The sequence below is a fragment of the Silene latifolia genome, chromosome 7 (assembly GCF_048544455.1).
Source record: "Silene latifolia isolate original U9 population chromosome 7, ASM4854445v1, whole genome shotgun sequence".
NCBI lineage: Eukaryota > Viridiplantae > Streptophyta > Magnoliopsida > Caryophyllales > Caryophyllaceae > Silene > Silene latifolia.
Window position 1 is genome coordinate 124,899,448 of NC_133532.1, and position 26,029 is coordinate 124,925,476.

The following is a 26,029-nucleotide window of genomic DNA, read 5'->3' on the forward strand; positions in this document are numbered from 1 at the left end:
AATAATAATAATAATAATAATAATAATAATAATAATAATAATACTCAGACCAACTACTTTAACTACTTTATATTGAGGAAAGAGCAGTCAAAATTTTTGTTAACGAAGAACATCTCTCATTAGCAGCCTAGGACGATACACCTTTGAGAGACCAAACCCCGAGAGATACGCGACAGCAATAGCAGTCAAAATTGACATTGTTTGACCATGAAAATCAAATAGACCTGTCAGATATGGCCCGAAAACTGATCGTAACCCGACACAAAAATAAGCTGATTTTTTCAACCCAAACCCGTTTTGACCCGTCATTAGCAGGTCGAAACTCAACCCGTAACGGGTTGACCATTGAATCAAGACAATATATCTTCCTTAAAATACACAATGTCAAATAGGCACTTATAAAACTTTGAGAAAAGATATGTTTATATGGCGGGTATGCCACGTCATCACCTCAAACTAAGACTTGAAGGACGGGCATACAAGAAACAATAAAAATTACTCATGAAAACTTTACCGCCCTAGTGGTCCTACCCAACTCAAATCCGGTTTGGTATACATCAAAAGAAAACAAAATCAGTTCAGTTTTTTGTCAACACCAGAAACTGAAACCAATGTCATCTTTGAAAGTACTTCTATTTCTGTCCTCCTTACACATAATCTGCAACGCATCAGACAACATCAACACCACAAACTTCCTCAAGGGTGAAGAATCAATAGTCTCCAGCAATGGAACTTTCAGACTGTCATTTTTCAGTCCACCAAACACTACAAATCGCTATGTCGGTATTTACTATAATAAGCTTCCTATGATGAAAGTAGTGTGGGTTGCAAATAGGAATAACCCATTAAATGACTCATCTGGTTCATTTCAAATTTCCAAGGATGGTAATCTTCAGGTATTAAATGGTCATAAACATATCCTCTGGTCATCAAATATCACACTCTTACAGGTGGCCACTAATATGTCGAAAGCTCAGCTTCTAGATTCGGGAAACTTAGTGTTGTACAGTTCCGATAATAACATTATATGGCAGAGTTTTGATCATGCAGGAAACACTCTTTTGCCCCATATGAGCCTTGTTTATAACAAAGCTACTGGTAAAAACTCTCCAATTCAAGCATGGAAAAGCGCTTCAGATCCTTCTCAAGGACGATTTGTGGCTGGCCTTGGTCCTAGTGTTCTTCCCGAGGTATTTATTTGGGACATGGGTCGCCCGAATTACAGAAGTGGGCCGTGGAATGGTAACACGTTTCTTGGAATCGAACTTGCACTTCCAGACTTTCAAAGTCATGCGATTATTATTCAGACTGATGGCGAAGGTAACACCTCCTTAGAGTTTTTTGATCCCCCATTTCTTTTAACAAACTTTGAGTTATCCTATCAAGGAACTGCAACACAACAGTACTGGGATGATGCTAAGGGAGATTGGAATGCCATATGGCAGGCCTCAGATAATGAATGTGGGCTTTATGGAAAGTGCGGAGAATACGGAAGCTGCAACATTCTGCGTTCTCCGATTTGTGAGTGTCTGAAGGGCTTTAAGCCAAAAGTTAGCCAGGAGTGGAAATCAGGAAATTGGAGTAATGGGTGTACCCGGTCAAAGCGATTGCTTTGTGGAATACAAGGTGCCAAAGAGGACGGGTTTTTAAGTCTCCCCACGATGAAACCCCCCGCAGATACTAATTGGTTGAAAGGATTAGATCAAGTCGCTTGCAGGAGCCAGTGCTTGTCAAACTGCTCATGCTTAGCATATGCATTTGATATTGGTGTGGGATGCATGACTTGGACTGAAAAATTGATAGATACACAGCAGTTTTCATCTAGTGGCGTCAATTTATACCTCCGGCTGTCACATTCCGAGCTAGGTAAATGTTTTCTTGCTTGGGATGAGGGCAATTGTAAACCAATGTTTTCTTCTCGGGCCTTGCTTAGGTTGAGGGTAATTGTTATATGAGTAGTAAGAGATAAAAACATAAGGAAAGTGATGGTGGCAAAAGGCGGAAATAAAAGAAAGGAAGCATATAGTTTCTCGATAAAGGATTAGAGTAATTGCCGTCCTCATCACCCCCGTTTTCCACCATCCATTACCACAATTTTCTTCATTTTCCCTTTTCTTCTGAGCTACATCACCTCAGTAATAATTACCTCATCCCAAACAAGACCAAATGCAGCACAATTTCGGATTCATATATGTCTGCTTTGTTTTCAGGTAATAACAAAAGGCTGAAAATAATTGTTACAGTTACAGCAGTTTCAGGAACAGCCACATTAGTTGCCATTGTGTACTTCTTGTGTAGAAGAAAGTCTAAACAAGGTGACAACTCAATTTCAAAACCTTTGGATAATGGATATAACTAAATACTATAAAGGGAAATCTTGAAACCATAATTTTTTTTTTTGTAAAAGCTAACAGTAACTTGTGATTGTCGAAATAATCAGCAAAGAGGAAAAATATGTCTTTGGATATCTTGGAGCGTAATCCAAGCCTTGATAAATTTGAGGAGCTACCATTGTTCAAGTTTGAAGAACTTTCTGCTGCAACAAACAACTTCCAAGAAAGTAATAAGATTGGGCAAGGAGGATTTGGTCCGGTGTATAAGGTAGGGTTTAAAAGTTGTCCAAAAGAGTTTGGAATATATTGGTCCATTATCTGATATTCCCTTTGTTCCAATCATTTGCTATTTTGTTTACCTTTTTTATTCTTTGTGAGGGGTATCTTAATCAATGGTAAAAAAAATGATTGGGACGGAAGAAGTACAACCTTATCATCTGTTTTAACTGCAGGGTACACTGGAAGATGGCCAGGAAGTTGCTATAAAAAGATTATCAGGAACCTCTAAACAAGGGGTAGAAGAGTTCATGAATGAGGTGATAGTTATTTCCAAGCTTCAGCACCGAAATCTCGCCAAACTGTTGGGCTGCTGTGTAGAAGGCCAAGAAAGAATGCTCATTTATGACTACATGCCCAACAAAAGTTTGGATGCATTTCTTTTTGGTTCGTACATCTTACGAAATATTCCATGATTTAAAAAAAAAATCAGAATCCTTCTTTTCCCTCATTATTTTTCAACTATGGTATTATAAACTATTGAGGAGCTCACTATTGTAATTCTTGACCAGATCCTCAGAAAAAGGGAATCCTTGATTGGAAGAAGCGTTACAATATTATAGAAGGGATAAGCCGAGGCCTTCTCTATCTTCATCGAGATTCCCGTCTCAAGATCATTCACAGAGATCTCAAGGCTGCCAACATTTTGCTTGATGAAAACCTCAACCCAAAAATTTCGGATTTTGGCATGGCACGGATTTTCGGAGGTAGCCAAATTGAGGCTGATACCACAAGGGTTATGGGAACATAGTGAGTTCTAATATACATTCTTGTTTGGATTTCAATCATCCTGTTTTAAGAGACCAAAAGAACTACACGTACTTACTATTAACTATATATTGACTTAATATTCTTACCTATTGCAGTGGCTACATGCCTCCTGAATATGCAATCGAAGGGCGTTTCTCTGAAAAATCAGATGTATTTAGCTTCGGAGTCTTGTTGTTGGAGATAATAACTGGTAAAAAGACTCGATTGTTTGATGAGTCGTCATTGAGCCTTCTAGGATATGTAAGTCCTGCCTAGATAAATGAATTTAACTTGTTTATCCTTTGATTTTTCCTCTTATATATCTCATTGATGTAGGTATGGAAACAGTGGAATGAGGACAATGACATTTCCTTGATTGATCCAATAATAGCTTATCAAGGTTTTGAAGCAGAAATCTCAAAATGCATACATGTGGGGCTTCTTTGTGTTCAGGAATATGCTCAAGATAGACCAGACATATCAGATGTCATCACAAAGCTTAGTGCGTCAAATACGGCAAGCTTTCAAAAGCCTAAGCCACCAGGTTTCACTCGATTTAAGCGTGATGCATCAAGTACTAGTACGCAAAGCCACAAGACAAGTTCCACAAATGGCCTTTCCATCACAAATATCAGTGGTCGATAGGTTCAGGGATTCTAAGAACATCAGAATTTGTTTCGAAACTGAACACTTATGAGCCTCCATTATGTAACATCCACAAGAAGTTCTCAAAAAGAGCATGAATATAGGCATTGATGCCTTTGCCTATAATTATACTACAAAATATTTTGGAAAATTTTACTGCAAGTACTTCATACATTATATTAGAAACTATTGTAAATTTGTAAGTTGACATTTTTTGTATTTATCACTCTATAGCAGTAACAATATTGTGTTTTTTTTTTACCATACTATTCTCATACTGTACTTCTAGTAATGTACATAGGCATGAAACAACAGAGTTTTAACTCATTGACCAAGTGGATGTCCTAGAAACAAGGGTGTAGACAAAAGTGCTAGCGGAGTAGCGGGTGAGGTCAATTTTAATGTAATTGTCAGTCCGTGTCTGTTTGTTTCTACTATGAGGTTTCAAAGGCATGAAATTCACGAATCAGACGAATTTAACAACATAAAACGTTAATTGTCTGAAAAGACGAGTGGTCTGAAGACAACACCGGACGCATAGTGGCATAACTAAAAGGATTGGATAGGTTCAGGGCCTCGCTAAAACAGTAGATTCTCCAACAATAACAATTAACGGAAAGGATCACAAATTCTTGTCTAAGATGGGGTATATCCGTTCTACCACTAAAACGGGTCAAAAAGCGAGCAATTATAGGCAAATCCCTAGTCCCCACTTTTATCCTATGCTAGTATTTGGATCCGATTCAGAAATAAAACGGATATGCCTATCTTAATTAAGACCAACTGTAAAAGGATTAGGCCTTCATCCATATTTTACCCTAATTTTTTAGAAAAATCGTCATTCCTTTGACGATTATCCACGGGTAAGAGTGAGACCGTCATCCCTAGCTTATTACCGCAACTTATATGCATGATGAAACCTAAAATATTCTTCTTCCACATTCAATCAGATGAGCAATGTCTAAATAACATTAGAATTACAAAAGAAAAATTGACAGCATGACAGGAATTCAAAAAAATCACGATCTAATTGCATAAACTTGCATTCAGTAATTAACAACAGCATTCTATAACAATGTGAGAAATCGCGAAAATCATGCGGAAACTAAGAGAAATTAGGGAAGAACCTGGTAATTAGAATCCGATTGCAAATGAAGAGAAATTAGGGAAGAACCTGGTAATTAGAATCCGATTGCAATTGCATAAGCAACGATTAGGGTTGAAATTAACTGCATTTTGGTATGGAAGCCATTTTGACAGTCGTCGAGTATTGCGCGCCAAATATTCGATGGAAGTTGTAGACTTCTCTACACTTCAATGAAACCGTTTTCTCTCTCTTTTATTTGGAGAAGGCCCCGTCTTTTTGGACTTAATTTCAGCTCAATGGAGACTCAGACCTGGCAAAATGGGCCAGACCCGAATGACCCGACCCGAAAAGGCTGACCCGAGACCCGAAAATGACCCGGACTTGCTTGACCCGAATATGACCCGAAATCCGAATTGACCCGACCCGACCCAGACCCGACCCGAACATTGTCTGACCCAATGTTGACCCGACCCGAGGTGACCCAATCCGAAAAGACCCGACTCATAACTTATCTGATCCTAAATGACTTGAAGTGACCCAAAATGCCCGAAACGACTAGTACTAACTCATATTAATACTATATATATCAAAATAAAGTTTCATTGGTTACAATAATCCCTAATAAATGGTTAAATTTGCAAAATAGCATTTCTTAATCAAAATAGTATTAATTTAAGTGCTTAGCCATTAACTCAAAAGCAACCCGACCCAAAATGACCTATACCCGAAAATGACCCGACCCGAAATGACCCGACAACAGGTCACCCGAAATTGACCCGAAACCCGAAATTGACCCGATCCGACCCAACCCGACCCGAAATATGTGGCAGACCCGAAATGACCCGACCCAAACTGACCCGACCCGTACCCGACCCGAGTGACCCGTTTTGACAGGTCATTGGAGAGTCTCTATTCTCTAGAGGTGGCAATCGGTAAATTGGGTCGGTTTATATCGGGTTCAGGTTATTTTAGGTAGGGTCGTTATAGGGTCGGGTCATTTTGCGTCAAATGTTGTATCGGATCTGGTCGGATCATTATTGAGTCAAGTTACTTTATCTCATTACTTCAATTTTTGACCATCAAATTTAGTTTTCAACCATTATTTGCCAATATTTAGTATAATTACTTCATTATTAAGCCAAACATATAAAATTAAACACCAAATTGTTTTCATTTTTGATCAATATTTAGCTTAGTAATTGTTGAGTCATCAATCTAATCGGGTCAATATCGGGTCGGGTTCATATCTGATCGGGTCGGGATCAGGTCATTGGTCATCTGGCCGTGTCGGGTTATGGATCATCATCGACTAGGTTTCGGTTTGTAAAATTTTTGAATTCTGTCGAGTTGATTTACTTGGATCAGATTAGGCCAGGCTTGCCAGCTCTAAAAGTAAGTCATAAAGGGTGATCTTGATGGGTTTCGAACACATGGAATGAGTATGAATATCACCTCTCAAATCCTTCACATTTTTCTCAAACCATTTAATTTCCTGTTAAAAGGGTTGATATTTATTTTCACAAATAATTTTTGTTCAATCAATCACTAGACAACGAATTTTCTGTTCCATTTTGCGTTTCATTTTGTATCTCATTATCCGTCTTTGTGAACTATCGTTTAAATTATGTAAGGAGAATGTATCACAAGGTAATAGGACTGAAAATAGAGACAAAAGTCGGATAGAGAATCTCTAACTCGCACACCATACACCATATCCGCATCAAATAAAACTCGTCTTCTTCATACGGTGAGGTTAAAGAAAGTCTTTTTAAAAAATAGAAACCTAAAAAGCTCAGAGTTATAGGCCATCAACCAAACGATACCTAATTTAGCGATTTGGATGCTTGTTTTTCTTAGTCCATACAAGTATATATTCAATTTAAAGCGTTTTGGATAATGCTTCTCTCACAATAAGGCAAGTGGGAGGGTAAGTAGGAAGAAAATGGAGCACCACATGGATAATGCCACTTACATATTATGAGAGGGGCACTATCCGTCTTCAGCTTGTGACGGATAGTGCCCGTCTTCAATGAGAATTTGTGTATTCAAATTTAGTACTCTCTCCATCTCGATCAAGAGTTATCTACTCCTTTTGAAACAAAGACCAAGAGAATATAAATGAGTGATTTGGACCACTCAAAACACACTCCACTCACACAAGGAAGATACCCCAAAAAAATCTACCAAAAAAGAAAATAGATAATTAACTTTTTTGTTTAATAGCCGGAAAGATTGGAGTTTTACATTATAGCGGTATCGCTCACTAAGCCATACCTATAAACTACAACATAAAACAACAAAGTACATTAATTATTACAATAAGAGAGCTTAAATTATGGTTGGTGTTGACAAGCAAAGCACGCTTCTTGAAGGGACGATGGCCAATTTCACGAACATTTCTTTTCTCTTCTAAATAAAATGTTCAGAGGAGTACCTGCAAGGCTGCAACAAGACACACTTACGCCATAAGGACATAGAAATTTTTGGGTGGAGGATCTACTTTCGAGGAAAGTAGACAAACTGTGTCTTGGAGATTCATCCTCTTGGTTGTGATTTTCCTTGGAAACGGTAATTCTCCTTTCCTGTTTTACATGATGATAAAAAGAGCACCTACATCCGGACAAGAGAAAACTCCAACTACATCTAGGTGATCTAACACACCAACCAGATGACCAACAATCTAGGCAGCCGTGCCAAACGACAACAAGTAAAGAATACCCCTTTACCAAATCCCTTGTCAAGACCACAAAACTCCACTTTGTGGTAAATCGGACATAGCTCACAACATAGCCAAACCATAGTCCTTTATTTAGGAACGAAATGGTGCAAAGGATATTGACGCCTATGCAGACCCTAAGGATAATGGGACATGACACCCAAAACATCCATAAAGGGGCACCAAAGGAAAACCCAAAGATTATTATACGAAATACTGGAAAACAAAGTAAACAAAGATTAAACATCAAACAAGAAGTGGAAACCACCGCATCCGACTCAACCAACATCACAATTCACAGCCAAACCCCGACTCCATCCTACCAAGCACATCTTAAACAGACGGAAAGAACCCTAACACCCATGACCTCACTCCAACCGAAAAAGCGACGGACACAACGGACACTTCACGCATGGCTCATCTGGCCAGCACACATCAGAAACAAACAAAAGAACCCATTTCCCAAACGAATCCTCCCAGGACCAGGACCTTACATGCAACAAGACTAGCCGAGAGGACACCGGTGACACAAGGAAAAAGACGAATTGGTGGGGGAAATTGGGGGATCACCAAATCAATCCAAGATCACTACCACAAAAAACAACAGCGACGACACTGACGGACAAAAGTGACAAAGGAAAGGGACCGATAAGTGGGGGAAATGAGGGGGATCACCATATCAGCCCCAGACCATCGACGCAACCAGACAAGCTATGCTCATCGACACGGACAACAACAGAAAAAAGAAGCCATACCAGGGGTGGGGGAAAGGAGGGGGGGACACCCCTGGGTTGCATGCAGGACCAACGGTGACAGGACGAGGAGACGGAGAGACAAGATCAAAGAAACACGATGAGGCGACCACCGTTGCAACCAAACAAACAAGCGATGAAGTAACGCGGTACGCCAAACAGAAATCCGTCAAAGGAGTGAGGTCAGAAAAGAAAGGGGCAAAACAAGACTAGAGATGTGACGATCGCCGGAGATATGCCATGAAATGGACCAATCTCCGGCGATTAGGTAGAGGAAGAAGGGTGGGCTATATGTGGAAGGTGGAGGCGGCGGGACAATTAGGAGGATTTTTTTAGGGTTTTTGTTTGAGAGAGAGAGGGGGGTTAGAGAGAGAGAGGTCCTAAAAGAAAGGAGATAGTAACTCTTTTACATAAAACTTAGATACTATTAACTATGACCGGGACGGAGGGAGTACTCCGTAAACCGTGGAAATGTCGTATGATCTTTTATTAACAAGAGTAGATCTTTTGGTATAACAAAAAAAAAACATCTCACGTTCATCAAATATAGAATTCATGTGGTATGGTAAAGTATTTTCCAAGCCATGAGAGTTGAGCCACATACACAAAGTTGACCCACCATCCGGTTATGCAGAAAATGTAAGTGAGGTAATCCGATAAATTTAAATTGGGTCGTGGAGAGAATTAGGGGAGCCAGCCTTACAGGCCAAGAAGAAATGCTCCTGAACGATACCAACACCGGAGAAAGGGTAACTTTGTCTGTCTCTCGGTCCTTAACCAGCTACACCATTACAATGTTGAGGAACTTGTATATTGGTGTTTCTAGTCATCTTGAGAAGGCGTCAATGGTGAAGTCGACGTTGCAGCATGATCTGATGATGATGCAAGCTGAGTTAAAGCTGGAACTGCACCACCTGGATAGTTAAAACAAAGCTCATTCAAAAGCCTGTTTATTACATCATTGTTCACATTTCCAGTGGAATCGAAGACTGGGCATTCTTTGGTTTTGCTTATGATAGACTCCTAGAATAAAGCAAAATGACACACTAACTGGTTGCTCATACGACATAATAAAGCAAAGTCATTAAACGAAATTCACCTCAAAATTTTCATTATGGGTCATAATGAACCAACCTCTCAGTGTTAACGCATATAAACGGTTGCTTACATCTGACTCCACTTACTCAAACATTTAATTACGGGTCCCTTGATGTACTCAGATAACATTCTTACTGTTATGTTGTACTTTGTTACTCCGTATTCAATATTCATCTAGTATTAAAAACTAGAATTTTAAAAAAAAAAAAAAGCCAAGCGCTCAGCTCTGGAGTTTGCATTATATGTCATACTACTATACTAGAACTTAATCCTACAGGACTTGAGATACCGGTTCTATAGAGTCAAAGACGTTGGCAACAGGCCCATATGGCCGATTGCTTTTCCGTTTCAGTGCAAGGGTGTGAGAAAGGGGAAAAAAGCACTGACCTGCCAGCCCAGCACAAGCTGAAGAGAAACAATTACAGAAGGAGCCTGAATTCAATCAACATAACAAAGAACAAAATTAGACTCAGAATCCAACTTGGTCAGGAGTCAAGACCAGTTAATACTAATGAGTAATGACTCAGAAACACAATCACGTAACATCAATCGAATTACTAATTTACATTGTTCGAAGAAAAGGCAGTAAATAACAAAAAGAAAAACATGGAGAGTTTAAAGCATCATAGTATCATAATCATTGAGCAGAAACAATCCAGGAGGACTTACAACTATGCAGCAAAGTATGTTAATTCTGCATCGTTTTGACGCCGTTAAAAATGACCTGCAATGTCTTGGAATATCAGGTAATATGATACTCCGGGCTTCCCATTGATTGCAACACCATTCTTTAAGCAAGAATACCTTTCAAGCAGCGTATCTGATATAACCATAAAAAAACATACACATCACATACTCACTTGTTCAACCATTGAATGTCACATCAGAATAATCAATTTGTGTCCTGAGTATTACTTTGAACTTTCAAGCTTGACGGCTCGAGAGTCAACTGGGCCAGTTTTACACTCACCAATAGTTATACTATCCCCATTTGACTTTGTCAGACATGTGTCACAGGCATGACATTATAATAACAATACTGTCTATATCAGACCAACTACTTTATATTGAGAAAACAGCAGTCAAAATTGACATTGTTTGACCATGAAAATCAAATGATATAATATACATTGGATGGAGGAGTTGAAACTAAGACTTGAAGGGCGGGCATACAAATAACATCCGAAATTACTCATAAGAACTATACCGCCCTAGTGGTCCTACCCGGCTCGACTCCGGACTAAACCGGATGGTACACACCCAAAAAAAAAAACCGTTCATTTTTCTTAACACCAGAAACTAAAACCAATGTCACCTTTGAGAGTACTTCTGTTAATGTCTTTCTTAAACATAACCTGCAACGCTTCAGACAGCATCAACACCACAACCTTCCTCAAAAATGAAGAATCAATAGTCTCCAGCAATGGAACATTCCGACTGGCATTTTTCAGTTTACCAAACAGTACAAATCGCTATGTCGGCATCTACTATAATAAGCTTCCTGTGATGAAAGTAGTGTGGGTTGCAAACAGGAACAGCCCATTAAACGACTCATCTGGTTCATTTCAAATTTCCAAGGATGGCAATCTTCAGGTATTAAACGGTCAAAAGCATATGCTCTGGTCATCAAATGTCACAAACTTCCAGGTAGCTACTAATATGTCGAAAGCTCAGCTTCTAGATTCAGGAAACTTAGTGTTGTTCAGTTCCGATAATAACATTATATGGCAGAGTTTTGATCATCCAACAAACACTCTTTTGCCCCATATGAGCCTTGTTTATAACAAAGCTACTGGTAAAAACTCAACAATCCAATCATGGAAAAACCCTTCAGATCCTTCTCAAGGACGATTTGTCGCTGGCCTTGGTCCTAGTGTTCTTCCTGAGGTCTTTATTTGGGACATGGGTCGCCCGTATTATCGAAGCGGACCGTGGAATGGTTACATTTACCTAGGGATCGAAGTTAAAACTCCCCACTTCCAAACTCATGGGATTACTATTCAGATTGATGGCCACGGAAACACCTCAGTAGAGTATTCTGATCCTTCATCCCCTTTAACAAATTATGAGTTATCCTACCAAGGAATTGTAGTACAACAGTACTGGGATGATGCTAAGAGAGATTGGAATGCCTTATGGCAGGCCCCAACAAACGAATGTGACGTTTATGGAAGGTGCGGAGAATATGGAAGCTGCAACTCTCTGAGTTCGCCAATTTGTAGGTGTCTGAAGGGTTTTGAGCCAAAGATTAGGCAAGAATGGAGCAAAGGAAATTGGAGCAGTGGGTGTACTCGGAAGAAGAAATTGCTTTGTGGAATACAAGCTGCCAAAGAGGACGTATTTTTTAGTCTACCGAATATGAAACCCCCAGCAAATACTAACGGGTTGCAAGGATTGGATCAAAACGCTTGTAGGAGCCAATGCTTGTCAAACTGCTCATGCTTAGCTTATGCATTTGATATTAGTTTGGGATGCATGACTTGGAGTGGAAAATTAATAGATACACAACAATTTTCATCTAACGGCGTGGACTTATACTTACGGCTGGAACATTCAGAGCTAGGTAATTGTTTTCTTCTTAGGGGCTAGGAAAAGCATAATTGTAGAAAAATGTTTTCTTCTCAGGCATTGCTTGGATGAGGGTAATTGTAGGTAAATGTTTTCTGCTCGGAACTTGCTTACGATGAGAGCAATAGTTTCTCCATACATGATTAGAGGCGGTAGTAATTACCCAAAGCCCATAGGTTAATACATTATCCCCATATTGGAGTAATTGCCCCCATCACCGTCTTTCTCCACCATCCACTACGACCGTTTTCTTCATCTTTCCTTTTGTTCTGAGTTCTCAATCCCTTGGTATAAAAAATGAAGCACACCTTTAGATCCATAAAATATCTCCGTTGTTTTCAGGTATTAACAAAAGGCTGAAAATAATTGTCACAGTCACAGCAGTTTCAGGGGCCACACTAGTGGCCATTGTCTACTTCCTGTGTCGAAGAAAGGCTAAACAAGGTGACAACTCAAATCAAAACCCTTGGATATAGCTAACATTGACGGGGAATTCTCAAACCTTAAGATTTGTTTCCTAAAGCTAATAGTAACTTGTCATTGATGAAAAAATCAGCAGAGAAAAATCAAAGCCTTGAAAGATTTGAAGAGCTACCATTGTTCAAGTTTGAAAAACTTGCAGCTGCAACAAGCAATTTCCAAGACAGTAATAAGCTTGGACAAGGAGGATTCGGTCCAGTGTACAAGGTAGGGAATTATGCTAGCCTGAAAGAACTTAAAATTTATCAGTGCATTGCCTGAGAACCTAGCCATATATTTAACTGCAGGGAACATTGGATGATGGACAGGAAGTAGCAATAAAAAGATTATCAGGAACCTCTACACAAGGAGTAGAAGAGTTCATGAACGAGGTGTTGGTGATTTCTAAACTTCAGCATCGGAATCTTGTCAAACTTTTGGGCTGCTGCGTAGAACGCCATGAAAGAATGCTAATTTATGACTACATGCCCAACAAAAGTTTGGATGCATTTCTTTTTGGTTCGTGTACCTTCTGAATTATTTCAAGATCTTAATAACCGGCAAACTACTGAAAGGTTAACTATCGTATTATAAACTACTGAAAGGTTAACTATTGACCTTCTTGACCAGATCCTCAGAAAAAAGGAATCCTTGATTGGAAGAAACGTTACAGTATTATAGAAGGGATATGCCGAGGCCTTCTCTATCTTCATCGAGATTCACGTCTCAAAATCATTCACAGAGATCTCAAGGCTGCCAACATTTTGCTTGATGAGAACCTCACCCCAAAAATTTCAGATTTTGGAATGGCACGGATTTTTAGAGGTAGCCAAAGCGAAGCAGACACCACAAGGGTTGTAGGAACATAGTGAGTTTCTAATTTTAATTCTTGTTTGGTTTTCAGTCAGCCTGTTCTAAGAGACAAAGAGAAGTACTTACTATTATATATTGGCTTAGTGTTCTGCAATTACTTAATGCAGCGGCTACATGCCTCCTGAGTATGCAATTGAAGGGCGTTTCTCTGAAAAGTCAGATGTATTTAGCTTTGGAGTCTTGTTGTTGGAGATAATAACTGGCAAAAGGACTCGATGGTTTGACGAGTCGTCATTGAGCCTTCTAGGATATGTAAGTCCTAGCAAAAAAAATATGGCCTTAACTGGTTCATCCTTTGCTTTTCTTCTTATATATCTCATTTACGTAGGTATGGAAACAATGGAATGAGGACAACGACATTTCTTTGATTGATCCGGTAATAGCTTATCAAGGTTTTGAAGCAGAGATCTCAAAATGCATACATGTGGGGCTTCTTTGTGTTCAGGAATATGCTCAAGATAGACCAGACATCTCGGATGTCATCGCAAAGCTTAGTTCGCCAAGTTCAAGCTTTGAAAAGCCTAAGCCACCAGGTTTCACTCGATTTATGCGCGATACATCAAATACCCATATGCAAAGCCACCAGACATGTTCCATTAATGGGCTTTCCATCACTAATATTAGTGGTCGATAGGTTCAAGGTTTTAAGAACAACAGGTTTTGAAACTGAAAATTTATGAGCGCGCTTAGTGTAGTCTCCGCTAGAAGTTCTAGAAGAAAGCATCCTTGTCGCAAGTTATTAAAAAATCTCATAAGCTATTTGAAATATTAGAAAGTTTTACTTAAGATTGTTGTAAGCTAACAGGCTTTCCATCACTAATATTCTGTTTCATTACTGTACCATTTTTTTTTCTCAAACTATACTTCAAATGTATATAGGAGTGCAACAACAAAACCTCAACTCCTTAACAGGCGCACCTCCTAAATATTACAGTTTCCAGCAGAAGTAGAATATAAAATTCACGTCCAGCCACGTTCATACACTCAATCTTTGTCAAGGATTCTATTTCGGGCCTCTTAATACTTTACTATTTGAGCACTAGCTTCTATTTTAACTACTATGTATATTTTTCATTTGGTCAACTTCTAGTACTTCCTCTGTCTCACTCATTTCGTTTCATTTATTCAAAGATTCTCTCACAAACCACTAGACTGAGAATCGCTGTGCCGCACTTCATGGTAAGCCCGCCATCTAAAAGTAATGGCACTGCTTACTGTACTTCATCACAGTTCCAGAATCAACATAATAGTTTCCAGAAATAGAATGTTGAAGCTAACAGTTTTCAGTCCATCAAACACTACGAGCCACTATGTCACTAATCTCGGTATCTGGCCACAGTGAGCTTTACCGTCATTCAAATAGTCTAGGTTACAAACACAAGCAGCCCATTAAACTGACTCCTCGGAGAAAATATAACTCGACTCCTCCACGACTGTTAGCTAGCCATGCATTTCTAACTCGTTAAGCATATTAGTAAAAATTTAAAATAAAATAAAATTTGGATGGATAGTTGATTATCTATACTTCATATGACAAGTTATCATAATAAATTGTAAATGTAAACTTTCAGTCTCCATTTCTTAGGTCAATTCCTAATATTCTAATAATCACATTAATTAAAGCAACTGTACATAACATTAGCAAAACAACATATGACAGAGAGAGGTCCTCCTATAATCACATCAATTAAAGCTGAAAGGATGAAGATACATACATATAATGGCATTACTGAAATAGGTTTACAGTGTTATTTCTGACCTGTAATGTCTTGCAAACTCGTATATTACGATACTCCGCATTAATGGCAACACCATTCTTTATGCAAGAACTTTCCAGCAACGTATCTGACATAACCATCAAAGTCAAACACACCATATTGACATTTGTTTAAACTTATAAATGTGACATCATAACAATGAATTTGCCTCATATAGTCATATTGCTTTCAACATTGAAGCTCGAGGTTGACAGCTCTAGACTTAGCTGGGTCAGTTTATCATTCACCCATATTCAATCTGACTGAATAATGAACTACTCAAAAGAAACTAGCAGTGTCACAGACTCACAGGCATGTCATTCAAATAACCATACTACCCACATCTGATATAGTCTCCTTTTAACTTTATGATCGACGGTGACAACTTTGACCGTAAATTTTTTTCCAACTATATGAAATATGCCGGGTTTAATTGTCACATTTAATTTAATATATCAGACGTTTGATCATGAAAAACAAGTTCTCACAGTTTGATCAAGAAAAACAAGTGAGATAATATAAATGGGATAGAGGAGTTGAAACTTAAAACCAAGACTTAAAAGGAAAAAAATACATGTAACATCGAGAACTACTTGATTTGAAGCTTTTTTCTGCATGCAACATTTTGCTGTATACACGGTCCAGGGAAATATCAATTTAATTCAATCATTTTAATTATTATGGCACTTTGAACTTTCAAGTTCGTCAATTCACAAACTTTATGGGGCAGTTTATTCATTGACCAATAGAGGTTGTACTTGACCGCAGTCTGTAATTTGAAAAACCAGCTCGTCTTTTCTAAACACCAGAAACTGAAACTCTGAAACCAATGTCATCTTTGAGAAAAATTCTCTTTCTGTCGTACTTAAACATAATCTGCAATGCTTCAGACAGCATCACAACCACATACTTCCTCAAAGATGCAGAAGCAATAGTCTCCAGCAATGGAACATTCAAACTGGCATTTTTCAGTCCACCAAACACTACAAATCACTATGTCGGTATCTACTATAATAAGCTTCCTATGATGAAAGTAGTGTGGGTTGCAAATAGGAACAGCCCATTAAACGACTCATCTGGTTCATTTCAAATTTCCAAGGATGGCAATCTTCAGGTACTAAGTGGTCAAAAGCATATCCTCTGGTCATCAAATGTCACACTCTCACAGTTGGCCACTAACATGTCAAAAGCTCAGCTTCTAGATTCAGGAAACTTAGTGTTGTTCAGTTATGATAATAACATTATATGGCAAAACTTTGATCATCCAACAAACATTCTTTTGCCCCATATGAGCCTCGCTTATAACAAAGTTACTGGTAAAAACTCTTATCATCCAAGCATGGAAAAACCCTTCAGATCCTTCTCAAGGTCGATTTTTCACTGCCCTTGGCCCTAGTGTTCTTCCGGAATTCTTTATTTCGGACAAGGATCGCCGGTATTATCGAAGTGGGCCATGGAATGGTAACACGTTTCTCGGAATCGAAATTGCAGATCCTGATTTCCAAAGTCATGGGATTATTATTCAGACTGATGGCAAAGGTAACACCTCCTTAGAGTTTTATAATCCCCCATTCCATTTAACAAACTATGAGTTATCCTACCAAGGAACTGCAAGACATCAGTACTGGGATGATGCTAAGGGAGAATGGAATGCCATATGGGAAGCCCCGGATAATGAATGTGGGTTTTATGGAAAGTGCGGAGAATATGGAAGCTGCAACACTCTGAGTTCTCCGATTTGTAAGAGTCTGAAGGGCTTCGAGCCAAATGTTAGACAGGAGTGGGAATCCGGAAATTGGAGTAATGGGTGTACCCGGACGAAGCAATTGCTTTGTGGGATACAAGGTACCAAAGAGGACGGGTTTTTAAGTCTCCCCATGATGAAACCCCCAGCAGATACTAATTGGTTGCAAGGATTAGATCAAGACGCCTGCAGGAGGCAGTGCTTGTCAAACTGCTCATGCTTAGCTTATGCATTTGATATTGGTGTGGGATGCATGACTTGGACTGAAAAATTGATAGATACACAGCAGTTTTCATCTAGTGGCATCACTTTATACCTCCGGCTCTCACATTCAGAGCTAGGTAAATATTTTCTTCTTAGGGACTCGGCACTATGGTAACGTAGGTAAACATTTTCTTCTCATGCCTTGCTTGTGATAAGGGAAGGAGGGCAATTCTAGACAAATATTTTCTTTTCAGGCCTTACTTAGGTTGAGAGTAATTGCTATATGAGTAGTAAGAGCTCTAAACAAAAGGAAAATGGAGGAAAGTGAGGGTGGCAAAGGGTGGAAATAAAGGAGGGTAATAGTTACCCATCTTTCCTTAGGTTAAAACATTCCTCCATGTTTGGAGTAATTGTTGTCCCAAATCACCCCCTTTTTCCAGCATCCATTACCATATTTTTCTTCATCTTTCCTTTTGTTCCGAGCTATATTACCTCGGTAATAATTACCTCTCTCAAACAAGACACAACACAACTTCGGTTTCACTAATATCTTTTTTGTTTTCAGGTGATAACAAAAGGCTGAAAATAATTGTTACAGTAACAACAGTTTCAGGGGCAGCCACACTAGTCGCCATTCTGTATTTCTTGTGTAGAAGAAAGGCTAGACAAGGTGACAACTCAATTTCAAACCTTTGGCTATAGGCATATAGCAAACAGTATAAAGGGAAATCTACAAAACCTTAAAAGAGAATATTTTTTTTTTAAGCTAACAGTAACCTGTGATTGTTGAAATAATCAGCAAAGAGGAACAATACGTCGTTGGACATCTTAGAGGAGAATCCAAGCCTTGATAAATTTGAAGAGCTACCATTGTTCAAGTTTGAAAAACTTTCTGCTGCTACAAACAACTTCCAAGAAAGTAATAAGCTTGGACAAGGAGGATTCGGTCCGGTGTATAAGGTAGGATTTAGAAGTTGTCCATAAGAGTTTGGAGATTGGAATATATTGGTCCATTATCTGATACTCCCTTTGTTCCAATAATTTGTTTCTCTTTTTTATTCTTCGTTAAGGATATTTTAATCAAAGGTAAACAAATGACTGGGACGGATGAAGTTTAACCTTATCGTCTTTTAACTGCAGGGTACACTGGAAGATGGACAGGAAGTAGCCATAAAAAGATTATCAGGAACCTCTAGACAAGGGGTAGAAGAGTTCATGAATGAGGTGTTGGTTATTTCCAAGCTGCAGCACCGAAATCTCGTCAAATTGTTGGGGTGTTGTGTGGAACGCCTTGAAAGAATGCTCATTTATGACTATATGCCCAACAAAAGTTTGGATGCATTTCTTTTTGGTTCGTACATCTTACGAAATATTCCGATATTCCATGATTTAAAAAAACAGAATCCTTCTTGTCCGTCATTATTTTTCAACTATGGTATTATAAACTATTGAGGAGCTCACTATTGTAATACTTGACCAGATCCTCAGAAAAAAGGAATCCTTGATTGGAAGAAGCGTTACAGTATTATAGAAGGGATATGCCGAGGCCTTCTCTATCTACATCGAGATTCCCGTCTCAAGATCATTCACAGAGATCTCAAGGCTGCCAACATTTTGCTTGATGAAAACCTCAACCCAAAAATTTCAGATTTTGGCATGGCACGGATTTTCGGAGGTAGCCAAATTGAGGCTAATACCACAAGGGTTGTAGGAACATAGTGAGTTCTAATATACATTCTTTTTTGGATTTCAGTCATCCTGTTTTAAGAGACCAAGGGAACTACAGGTACTTAGTACTTACTATTAACTATATATTGGCTTAATATTCTTACCTATTGCAGTGGCTACATGCCTCCTGAGTATGCAATCGATGGGCGTTTCTCTGAAAAATCAGATGTATTTAGCTTCGGAGTCTTGTTGTTGGAGATAATAACTGGTAAAAAGACTCGATGGATTGATGAGTCGTCATTGAGCCTTCTTGGATATGTAAGTCCTGCCTAGATAAATGAATATAACTTGTTTATCCTTTGATTTTTCCTCTTATATATCTCACTGATGTAGGTATGGAAACAGTGGAATGAGGACAATGACATTTCCTTGATTGATCCGGTAATAGCTTATCAAGGTTTTGAAGAAGAAATCTCAAAATGCATACATGTGGGGCTTCTTTGTGTTCAGGAATATGCTCAAGATAGACCAGACATATCAGATGTCATCACAAAGCTTAGTGCGTCAAATACAGCAGGCTTTCAAAAGCCTAAGCCACCAGGTTTCACTCGATTTATGCATGATACATCAAGTACTAGTACACAAAGCCACAAGACAAGTTCCAAAAATGGCCTTTCCATCACAAATATCAGTGGTCGATAGGTTCAGGGATTCTAAGAACATCAGAATTTGTTTCAAAACTGAACAGTTTTGAGCATCCATTATGTAAACATCCACAAGAAGTTCTCGAAGAGAGCATGAATATAGGCATTGATTTCTTTGCCTATAATTATATTACAAAAGATTGGTGCATAAGGGTGTGTTTGGATTGAGGAACTAATAAGCCAAGTTGCCTTGGAATTAGCAAAACTTTGTCCCTACTCCCTACATTTATCCTATCCTAATTAAGACCAACTGTAATAGGATTAGACCATCATCCATATTTCACCTTAAGGATGTGTTTGGATTGAGGAATTTGGAGGGAAAGGGAGGGGAGGGAATTGGAAGGATGAGAAATCCATTGTTTGGATAGCAAAATGAAGGTAGAAGGATTTGGAGGGAAAGGAAAATGGATCCCTCCATCTCCCTCCTACAAAGCAATTATTTCCCCATCAATATAGACAAGATTTGGAGGGTGTGTTTGGATAGCAAAAAAAGGAGGGGAGGGGGAAGGAGGGAAGAGAAAGGGAGGTAAGGGAAGGGGAGGGCAAATGGGGAGTGGGTGTTTGGATACAATTTCCTTCCCAATCTTACCTATTATGGAGAGATTTTGATTTGCCTTGGAGGAGTGAAAATGGATCCCTCCAAATATCTCCCCCTCCATTTCCCTCCACCCTTATTTGCTATCCAAACAAGGGGTTTTAAATCCCCTACTCTCCCTCCCTTTCTTTTCCCTCCAAATCACTCAATCCAAACACACCCTAAGTAAAATCGTATTTCCTTCGACGATTATCAACGGGTAAGAGTGAGACCGTCATCCCTATCGTATTACCGCAACTTATATGCATGATGAACCCTAAAATGTTCCTTTTTTCACATTCAATCAGATGAGCAATGTCTAAATAACATTAGAATTACAACAGAAAAATCGACAGGAATTCAAAAAAATCAAATCACGACCTAATTGCAGAAACTTGCATTCAGTAATTAACAACAGCATTCTATAACAATGTGAGAAATCGCGAAAATCAGCGCAAATTAAGAGAAATTAGGGAAGAACCTGGTAATTATAATCCGATTGCAATTGCATAAACAACGATTAGGGTTGAAATTAACATGGACGCCGCGCCATTTTGACAGTCGTCGAGTATTGCGCGCCAAATATTCGATGGAATGTTTTAGGCTTGTAGTCTGTAGAGTTGTAGGCCATGTCTTGTATGAAACCGTTTTATCACTCGATCTATTTGGTATTTTGGTGTAGAGGGTACAGTACAGGTGCTAATTGGGTCAGTTGGGTTGGGTTGGTTTGGTCGGCGGATTATATCAAATTCGGGTTATTTCAGGTTGGTCGTTATCGGATCGAGTCATTTTGAGTTACATGATGTGTCGGATCGGACATTATCAACTTGAGTTGTTTTATGGCATTAAGATCATGTTCTTTTGGAACTGAACTGGACGTAATGGAGCTGAATTGAACTTATCTAAACTAAACTGAACTCAAATAATAATAAAAAGATTATACTAATAATACTGATGGGGCATATTCTGCACCGCTGACCAAGTCAACATATTGAGCAAGGTCAAAGATATCCACAGCAAGTCAACGACTTAGACAAACTAGCCGTGATGCAAATGACCCATCGGTACGGTCACTGGTCTCGGCATGGCAACCCGCCGCCGGGACACATACCCGCGTACTCACATCCAAGACCCCTCGGCGGTGGGTCAACAGGCCCGCCGGCCGCCATAGGTCCTCACCGAGGGGTAGATCGATCTTTCCACCTTTAGCCACTTGGCCACTACGTGACAAAAGGTGAAGTCTATAAATACTCCTCAACCTTCATTGAGGAAAGGATCCCAATCCGTAAATATACAACTTAACCTAAATACACTATTCATCCACGGTATAATCTTCCTTATCTCTCTACAATATATTCCTAGCCAATTAGCATACAACTTATACATCTAAGTTTCGACTTGGGCGTCGGAGTGGATACGCTTGGCTCAAAGCCAAGCCCTCGGTTGTTCATTGTTGCAGGAGAGGCCGAGAGGAACGATTAAGACCAAGGGAGAATCCAACTCAAGACATCATTCAACAAGCCACGGGTGGTAACTATACTTGCTCTGGGAATTACACAGGAACAATTGGCGCTGTCGTGGGGAAACGCATACTAAAAGCTAATAAAATCCCTTAAAAAAATAAACAAAAACCCACCCAAAAAGCTGAGAAGATGTCGAAACAAAGAAGAGGTGTTCGTGAATCGACGAGCCCCTCCACCCGGATGATACCTTCAACAATTCTCGAGTCATGCGGCCCTCCACCGGCGGAGTAATCCAACCGGAGTTCGGGATGCCAATAACACCGAGATGCGCCACGCCGCTAACCAAGTCACCCTCATGGGACATGTGGTTGACGTGGCATTATCGAAGCAACTTCGGACCTCATTGGTAGTACGTCGGCTCACTGTCACACCGACAAGAGCGGCGGAACCCGCACGGGAGACCGGGGCCGAATGTGACTCCAAGAGACTTGAATGGAGCACTAGAAGAAGTTGGCCCTGTAAAAACGCCGGAGGAGCCCAGAATGCAAGTGATGGACATAAGTCCTGACCGCACTCGCGGGAGGACAACGTCACCGCAGCAGCCCACGAGGCCCGCCGGAGGAATGAAAGAAGTCCGACTCACCGAGCCGGGAGAAGAAGAAGCCCGACTCGCGCAGTCGGGAAGAAGCCCTCCTCGCCACGGGGAGAGGAGCCGAACTAGGGACGTGAGGAGCCGATCGCCGCGTGCCGTTCGACACGTGGTCGACACGGCCCCTCGGCGACTACGTCCTAGAAATCCGGTGCCAACTAAGCTAAAGTTGCCACCCATATCGTACTCAGGAGAAGGCGACCCATCCGACCACGCGGAGGCTTTCGAGTCCCACATGTCGGTATGGGAACAGCTGATGAGGTGCGGTGCCGTGTCTTCCCAACGACCTTGCATGGGATGGCACAAAGCTGGTACAAAGGACTCCCCGACGGATCGATATACGGGTATGGCGACCTGAGAGAAAGATTTTTGGCCCAGTATTCCTGCAATAAGAGGAGGGCCGTCGAAACATCGGACCTCCTGACCATCAAGCATGAGGGAGGCGAGACTCTCCGAAGCTATGTGAAGAGGTTCGACGCCAAGGTTCAAGCGGGTTCGGGATCCGAGCAATGAGCAAGTGGCCGCCTTCGGCGATGAAAGGTCTCCCAAGAGGGGACTTAAAAAATGAGCTCATCAAGTGCGGCGGCCAAAGATTAGACTCCGCCAGGAAGATGGCCGACCAAGCCATTAAGGTGGAGGACTACCACAAGACCTGGGTAGGCCCCAGCGAGGCCGAGCACTCAGAAAAGAAGAGCCGCCGGGAGGACAACCCGGATGAAAGACGCCGTGACAACAATGGGTCACGGTCCGATGAACGACGCCGTGAGAATAATAGGTCACGGTCTGATAAATCTGCCAGGAAACAGGACTCGGCGGGCGCCGGGTGGAGTTCGGGAACGTACCACCAGAGGCGGTATGATAATAAGACCCCTCTCGTTGTGTCAGCCGTTGAAGTCTTCGCCCTGAGCAAAAACGAGGGCCAGAAGTGGGAGAGACCCCCCAAGCCGAGAGCGACGGGGACACAACGACCGATATGCTAGAAGAAACGTATACTCAGTGCAGTTGAGACGCAAGTCTGGCGGTCAATATGCCTACAGTTACGAATGCCATCGAGCCGTAACCCCGATTACCTCGGCCAAAGCCGAGAGCGACGGGGACACAACGACCGGTACGCTAGAGGAAATGCTAAAGACGTTAACACAGTTGTGATGCGCATACTAACTGCCTCGGCCATGCCGACGGTAAAAACGAAGGCACTCAATTAAATAACGCAAAGAGACAAGTGAAGGATGATGATCAAAGTCCCGGCCAAAGCCAAGGACCAAAAGATAAAATTATTAAAAATGATTGCAAGGAGAGTACAGACGACGGCCGTCCCCATAAGGATAGCCTAAACTCTACCTACCAAAGCTTTACAAAAAGCAAGGAAACAAAGGAAAACAAAAGGTTACAGACTTAGGATTTGAAGCGCCAAAAGATGGCAGGGAGAGAAAGCTCAATAGTTGGCCCCCGAACAGCTAAAGCTATCCGAGACGCCGGGTGAGTCTGGTGACGACCGCCCGTCTCCCTATGCCTGCTGCTGTCCTCCATCAGCAGCAGCAGCTTCTCCGGTGGCCGGCTCGGAAGAGGCCTCCGTTTTCCCCGCCGCCGCTGCGTCCGCAGCCTCAGCCATCTCGTCCAAAAGCTTCTCAAATTTACCCCACGGGAAAGAGCCCTCGGGGACGAGCTTCCTTATTGCCTCCCTGGTCGCCTCCTCGGCCTGGTCCCGGAATTGGGCGCACATTTTTGGGAGAAGTTCATCTTGGAGCATGGCAATATCCTTCTCCTTTTGAGCAACGACAGCCTGCGCGTCCCTAAGCGCCTCCGCCTGGTCGTGGAACTGATTCTTCCACTTTTCCCCCTCGGCAACCGCGGCGTTATGAGCGTCCTTGTACCTATCCCGCTCCGCCATCATCTTGGCAGTAGCGGCATCAGCTTCCTCAACTTTGGCCCTCTCGGCCCCCAGCAGCCTTCTCAACCTCCCCCACGCTTCGCGAAAAGAAATCCAGTTTAAACTTCGCGGCCTCCCCTTTGCGGCGAGAGAGGTCAAGTTTAAGCTTCGCCATCGCCGGCGCGACTTGGCCCATGGTTTTCTCCTGCTCCGCGATATAGGAGCCGGCTTGTTGGGTCCACTTCGCCAGCCTCTTATACATTTTCACACCCTCCGCCACAAGCTCGGAGGCAGAAATCTTCTGAGCAGAGGAGTCGACAATGACATTTCCGTCACCTGCCCCAGCAGAGGAGTCAACGGTGACCTTCTCGGTAGCCCTCTCAGGCTGCTTCCCTGATTGCCGTTCAGTAAGAACGACGGTCGCCGAGGGAGGATCTACAAAAAATTTACACAAAGCATCCATGTCACCTTGCATTGACACATCGTAAAGCGGTCGCCTGGGATGTCCGGCGAACGGCTAAATCCGAACCACAAGTTAGATCCGTACCAGTTTGGGCCCTTTTTGTTCGAGGGCCGGATGGATCGGTTTTCTCCCCGGCAACAACGGAAGGAGACGGTGGCTCTTTCCTCTTCTCCCCGACAACGGTAGAAGCAAGCGGTGGCTCCTTAGCAATGGTCACCGACCCCCCGGTAATATCAACGACCTCCACAGGTTCCCTCTGAACCACTGGGGTCGAAGAGGGAGCAGGCACAGACGCCGCCGTCGACACTCGGTCGCAGACCTTCTTCGTTCTCTTTGGCACGCCTCCGAGAACCCTTGTCGGGCCGCCACCGGATCCACCCCTTTCAATCGCTTATCCATGAGCTCGTTGGGGACGGTCGCGATCGCGCAATTCAGCCGTAGGATGCTGCACAACGACCTTCCCTTCCTTGTCAAGGCCTAACCTCTTCAAGGTACTCTCGGACAGATCCTGGCCAAACCGGTCTGCAAAAAGAAAACCAAACAAGAATTACACGACAGGAATAGAACATAGCTCCAAAAAACAGGAGCGTAACAGGGAAAGATGGGCCTCACACCGACCCCACTCACCCTGGCTGAGGGCCGGTATGAGGCCGACGTGGCAGAGCAGCTCATCTTGAAGAATGATCTGAGTCGGGGGCAGCCATCCCTTCTCAGCATCAAACAACCGCATCGCCCGCTTCTCGTCCTCAGCAAGGACGACCAGTGAAGCGTCCATTTTAACTTTACCCCGGGAGGTACACTCCTTATACTCCTCCCGGTTCTCACACCGCAAGTAAACAGGGCTCTGGAAAGACCGAGGCAACGGATAATCCTCCGGCACTTGGACGTACACCCACCGCCGTTGCCAGTCTTTACAAGAAGTAAGCTTGTTCACGGAGACATAACCTGGCTCCATCTGTACGCTGTACCAACCCACTCTACCGGCGATTGACGGCCGAAGACTATGAAGTCGGCGGAATAAATTGACTGTCGGGATCTCCCCCCTAAAGAGACAGAGCCACACAAAGCCAACTATCGTCCTCATGGCCAGCGGGTGCAGCTGGGCCACAGCGACGTTCATAGCTTTGATGATGGCCATGACGTATTTATTCAGAGGAAACCGCAGCCCGTACTCCAGATGCCTGAGGTACACGCCGGTGTGACCCGGTGGAGGACAACAGACCGTCTGACCCTTCTTAGGGATGACGATCTTGTACCCCTCACCGAAGAAGAAATGGCCTCCGAAGAATGTCTCGCCAGAACAACTGGCTAACTTATGAGACCAAGCACGGTCAAGACCAGTCGTGCAGGGCTCGCCATGATCCGGGATAGACGAC

At 41.8% G+C, this 26,029-nt stretch overlaps 2 protein-coding genes and 1 pseudogene across 2 annotated transcripts; all 3 read left to right on the forward strand.

The window, feature by feature from the left end:
- The first annotated feature begins 598 nt into the window (after nt 1–598).
- On the forward strand, nt 599–5,115 carry LOC141592979 (G-type lectin S-receptor-like serine/threonine-protein kinase SD1-13). The gene is made up of 7 exons (XM_074413889.1): nt 599–1,866; nt 2,211–2,315; nt 2,441–2,601; nt 2,786–2,996; nt 3,122–3,359; nt 3,476–3,620; nt 3,696–5,115. The coding sequence occupies exons 1-7, from the start codon at nt 612–614 to the stop codon at nt 4,002–4,004; spliced, it is 2,424 nt and encodes an 807-aa protein (XP_074269990.1). The 5' UTR covers nt 599–611; the 3' UTR covers nt 4,005–5,115.
- Nucleotides 5,116–10,483: 5,368 nt separating this feature from the next.
- Nucleotides 10,484–14,427, forward strand: LOC141592985 (G-type lectin S-receptor-like serine/threonine-protein kinase SD1-13). Its single transcript, XM_074413896.1, has 7 exons — nt 10,484–12,220; nt 12,568–12,669; nt 12,782–12,912; nt 12,993–13,203; nt 13,315–13,552; nt 13,665–13,809; nt 13,886–14,427. Exons 1-7 carry the CDS (start codon nt 10,966–10,968, stop codon nt 14,189–14,191), a joined length of 2,388 nt encoding a protein of 795 aa, XP_074269997.1. The 5' UTR covers nt 10,484–10,965; the 3' UTR covers nt 14,192–14,427.
- A 1,644-nt stretch (nt 14,428–16,071) lies between these two features.
- On the forward strand, nt 16,072–19,692 carry LOC141590707 (G-type lectin S-receptor-like serine/threonine-protein kinase SD1-13; annotated as a pseudogene).
- The last annotated feature ends 6,337 nt before the right edge of the window (nt 19,693–26,029 follow it).

Bases quoted from the DNA above. Each gene is read 5' to 3' on its own strand.
- LOC141592985 (XM_074413896.1), top strand. From the start codon at position 10,966: ATGTCACCTTTGAGAGTACTTCTGTTAATGTCTTTCTTAAACATAACC. The intron at 13,553-13,664 runs GTGAGTTTCTAA...TACTTAATGCAG, and splicing joins ACAAGGGTTGTAGGAACATA to CGGCTACATGCCTCCTGAGT. The intron at 13,810-13,885 runs GTAAGTCCTAGC...TCATTTACGTAG, and splicing joins CATTGAGCCTTCTAGGATAT to GTATGGAAACAATGGAATGA.
- LOC141592979 (XM_074413889.1), top strand. From the start codon at position 612: ATGTCATCTTTGAAAGTACTTCTATTTCTGTCCTCCTTACACATAATC. The intron at 1,867-2,210 runs GTAAATGTTTTC...CTTTGTTTTCAG, and splicing joins GCTGTCACATTCCGAGCTAG to GTAATAACAAAAGGCTGAAA. The intron at 3,621-3,695 runs GTAAGTCCTGCC...TCATTGATGTAG, and splicing joins CATTGAGCCTTCTAGGATAT to GTATGGAAACAGTGGAATGA.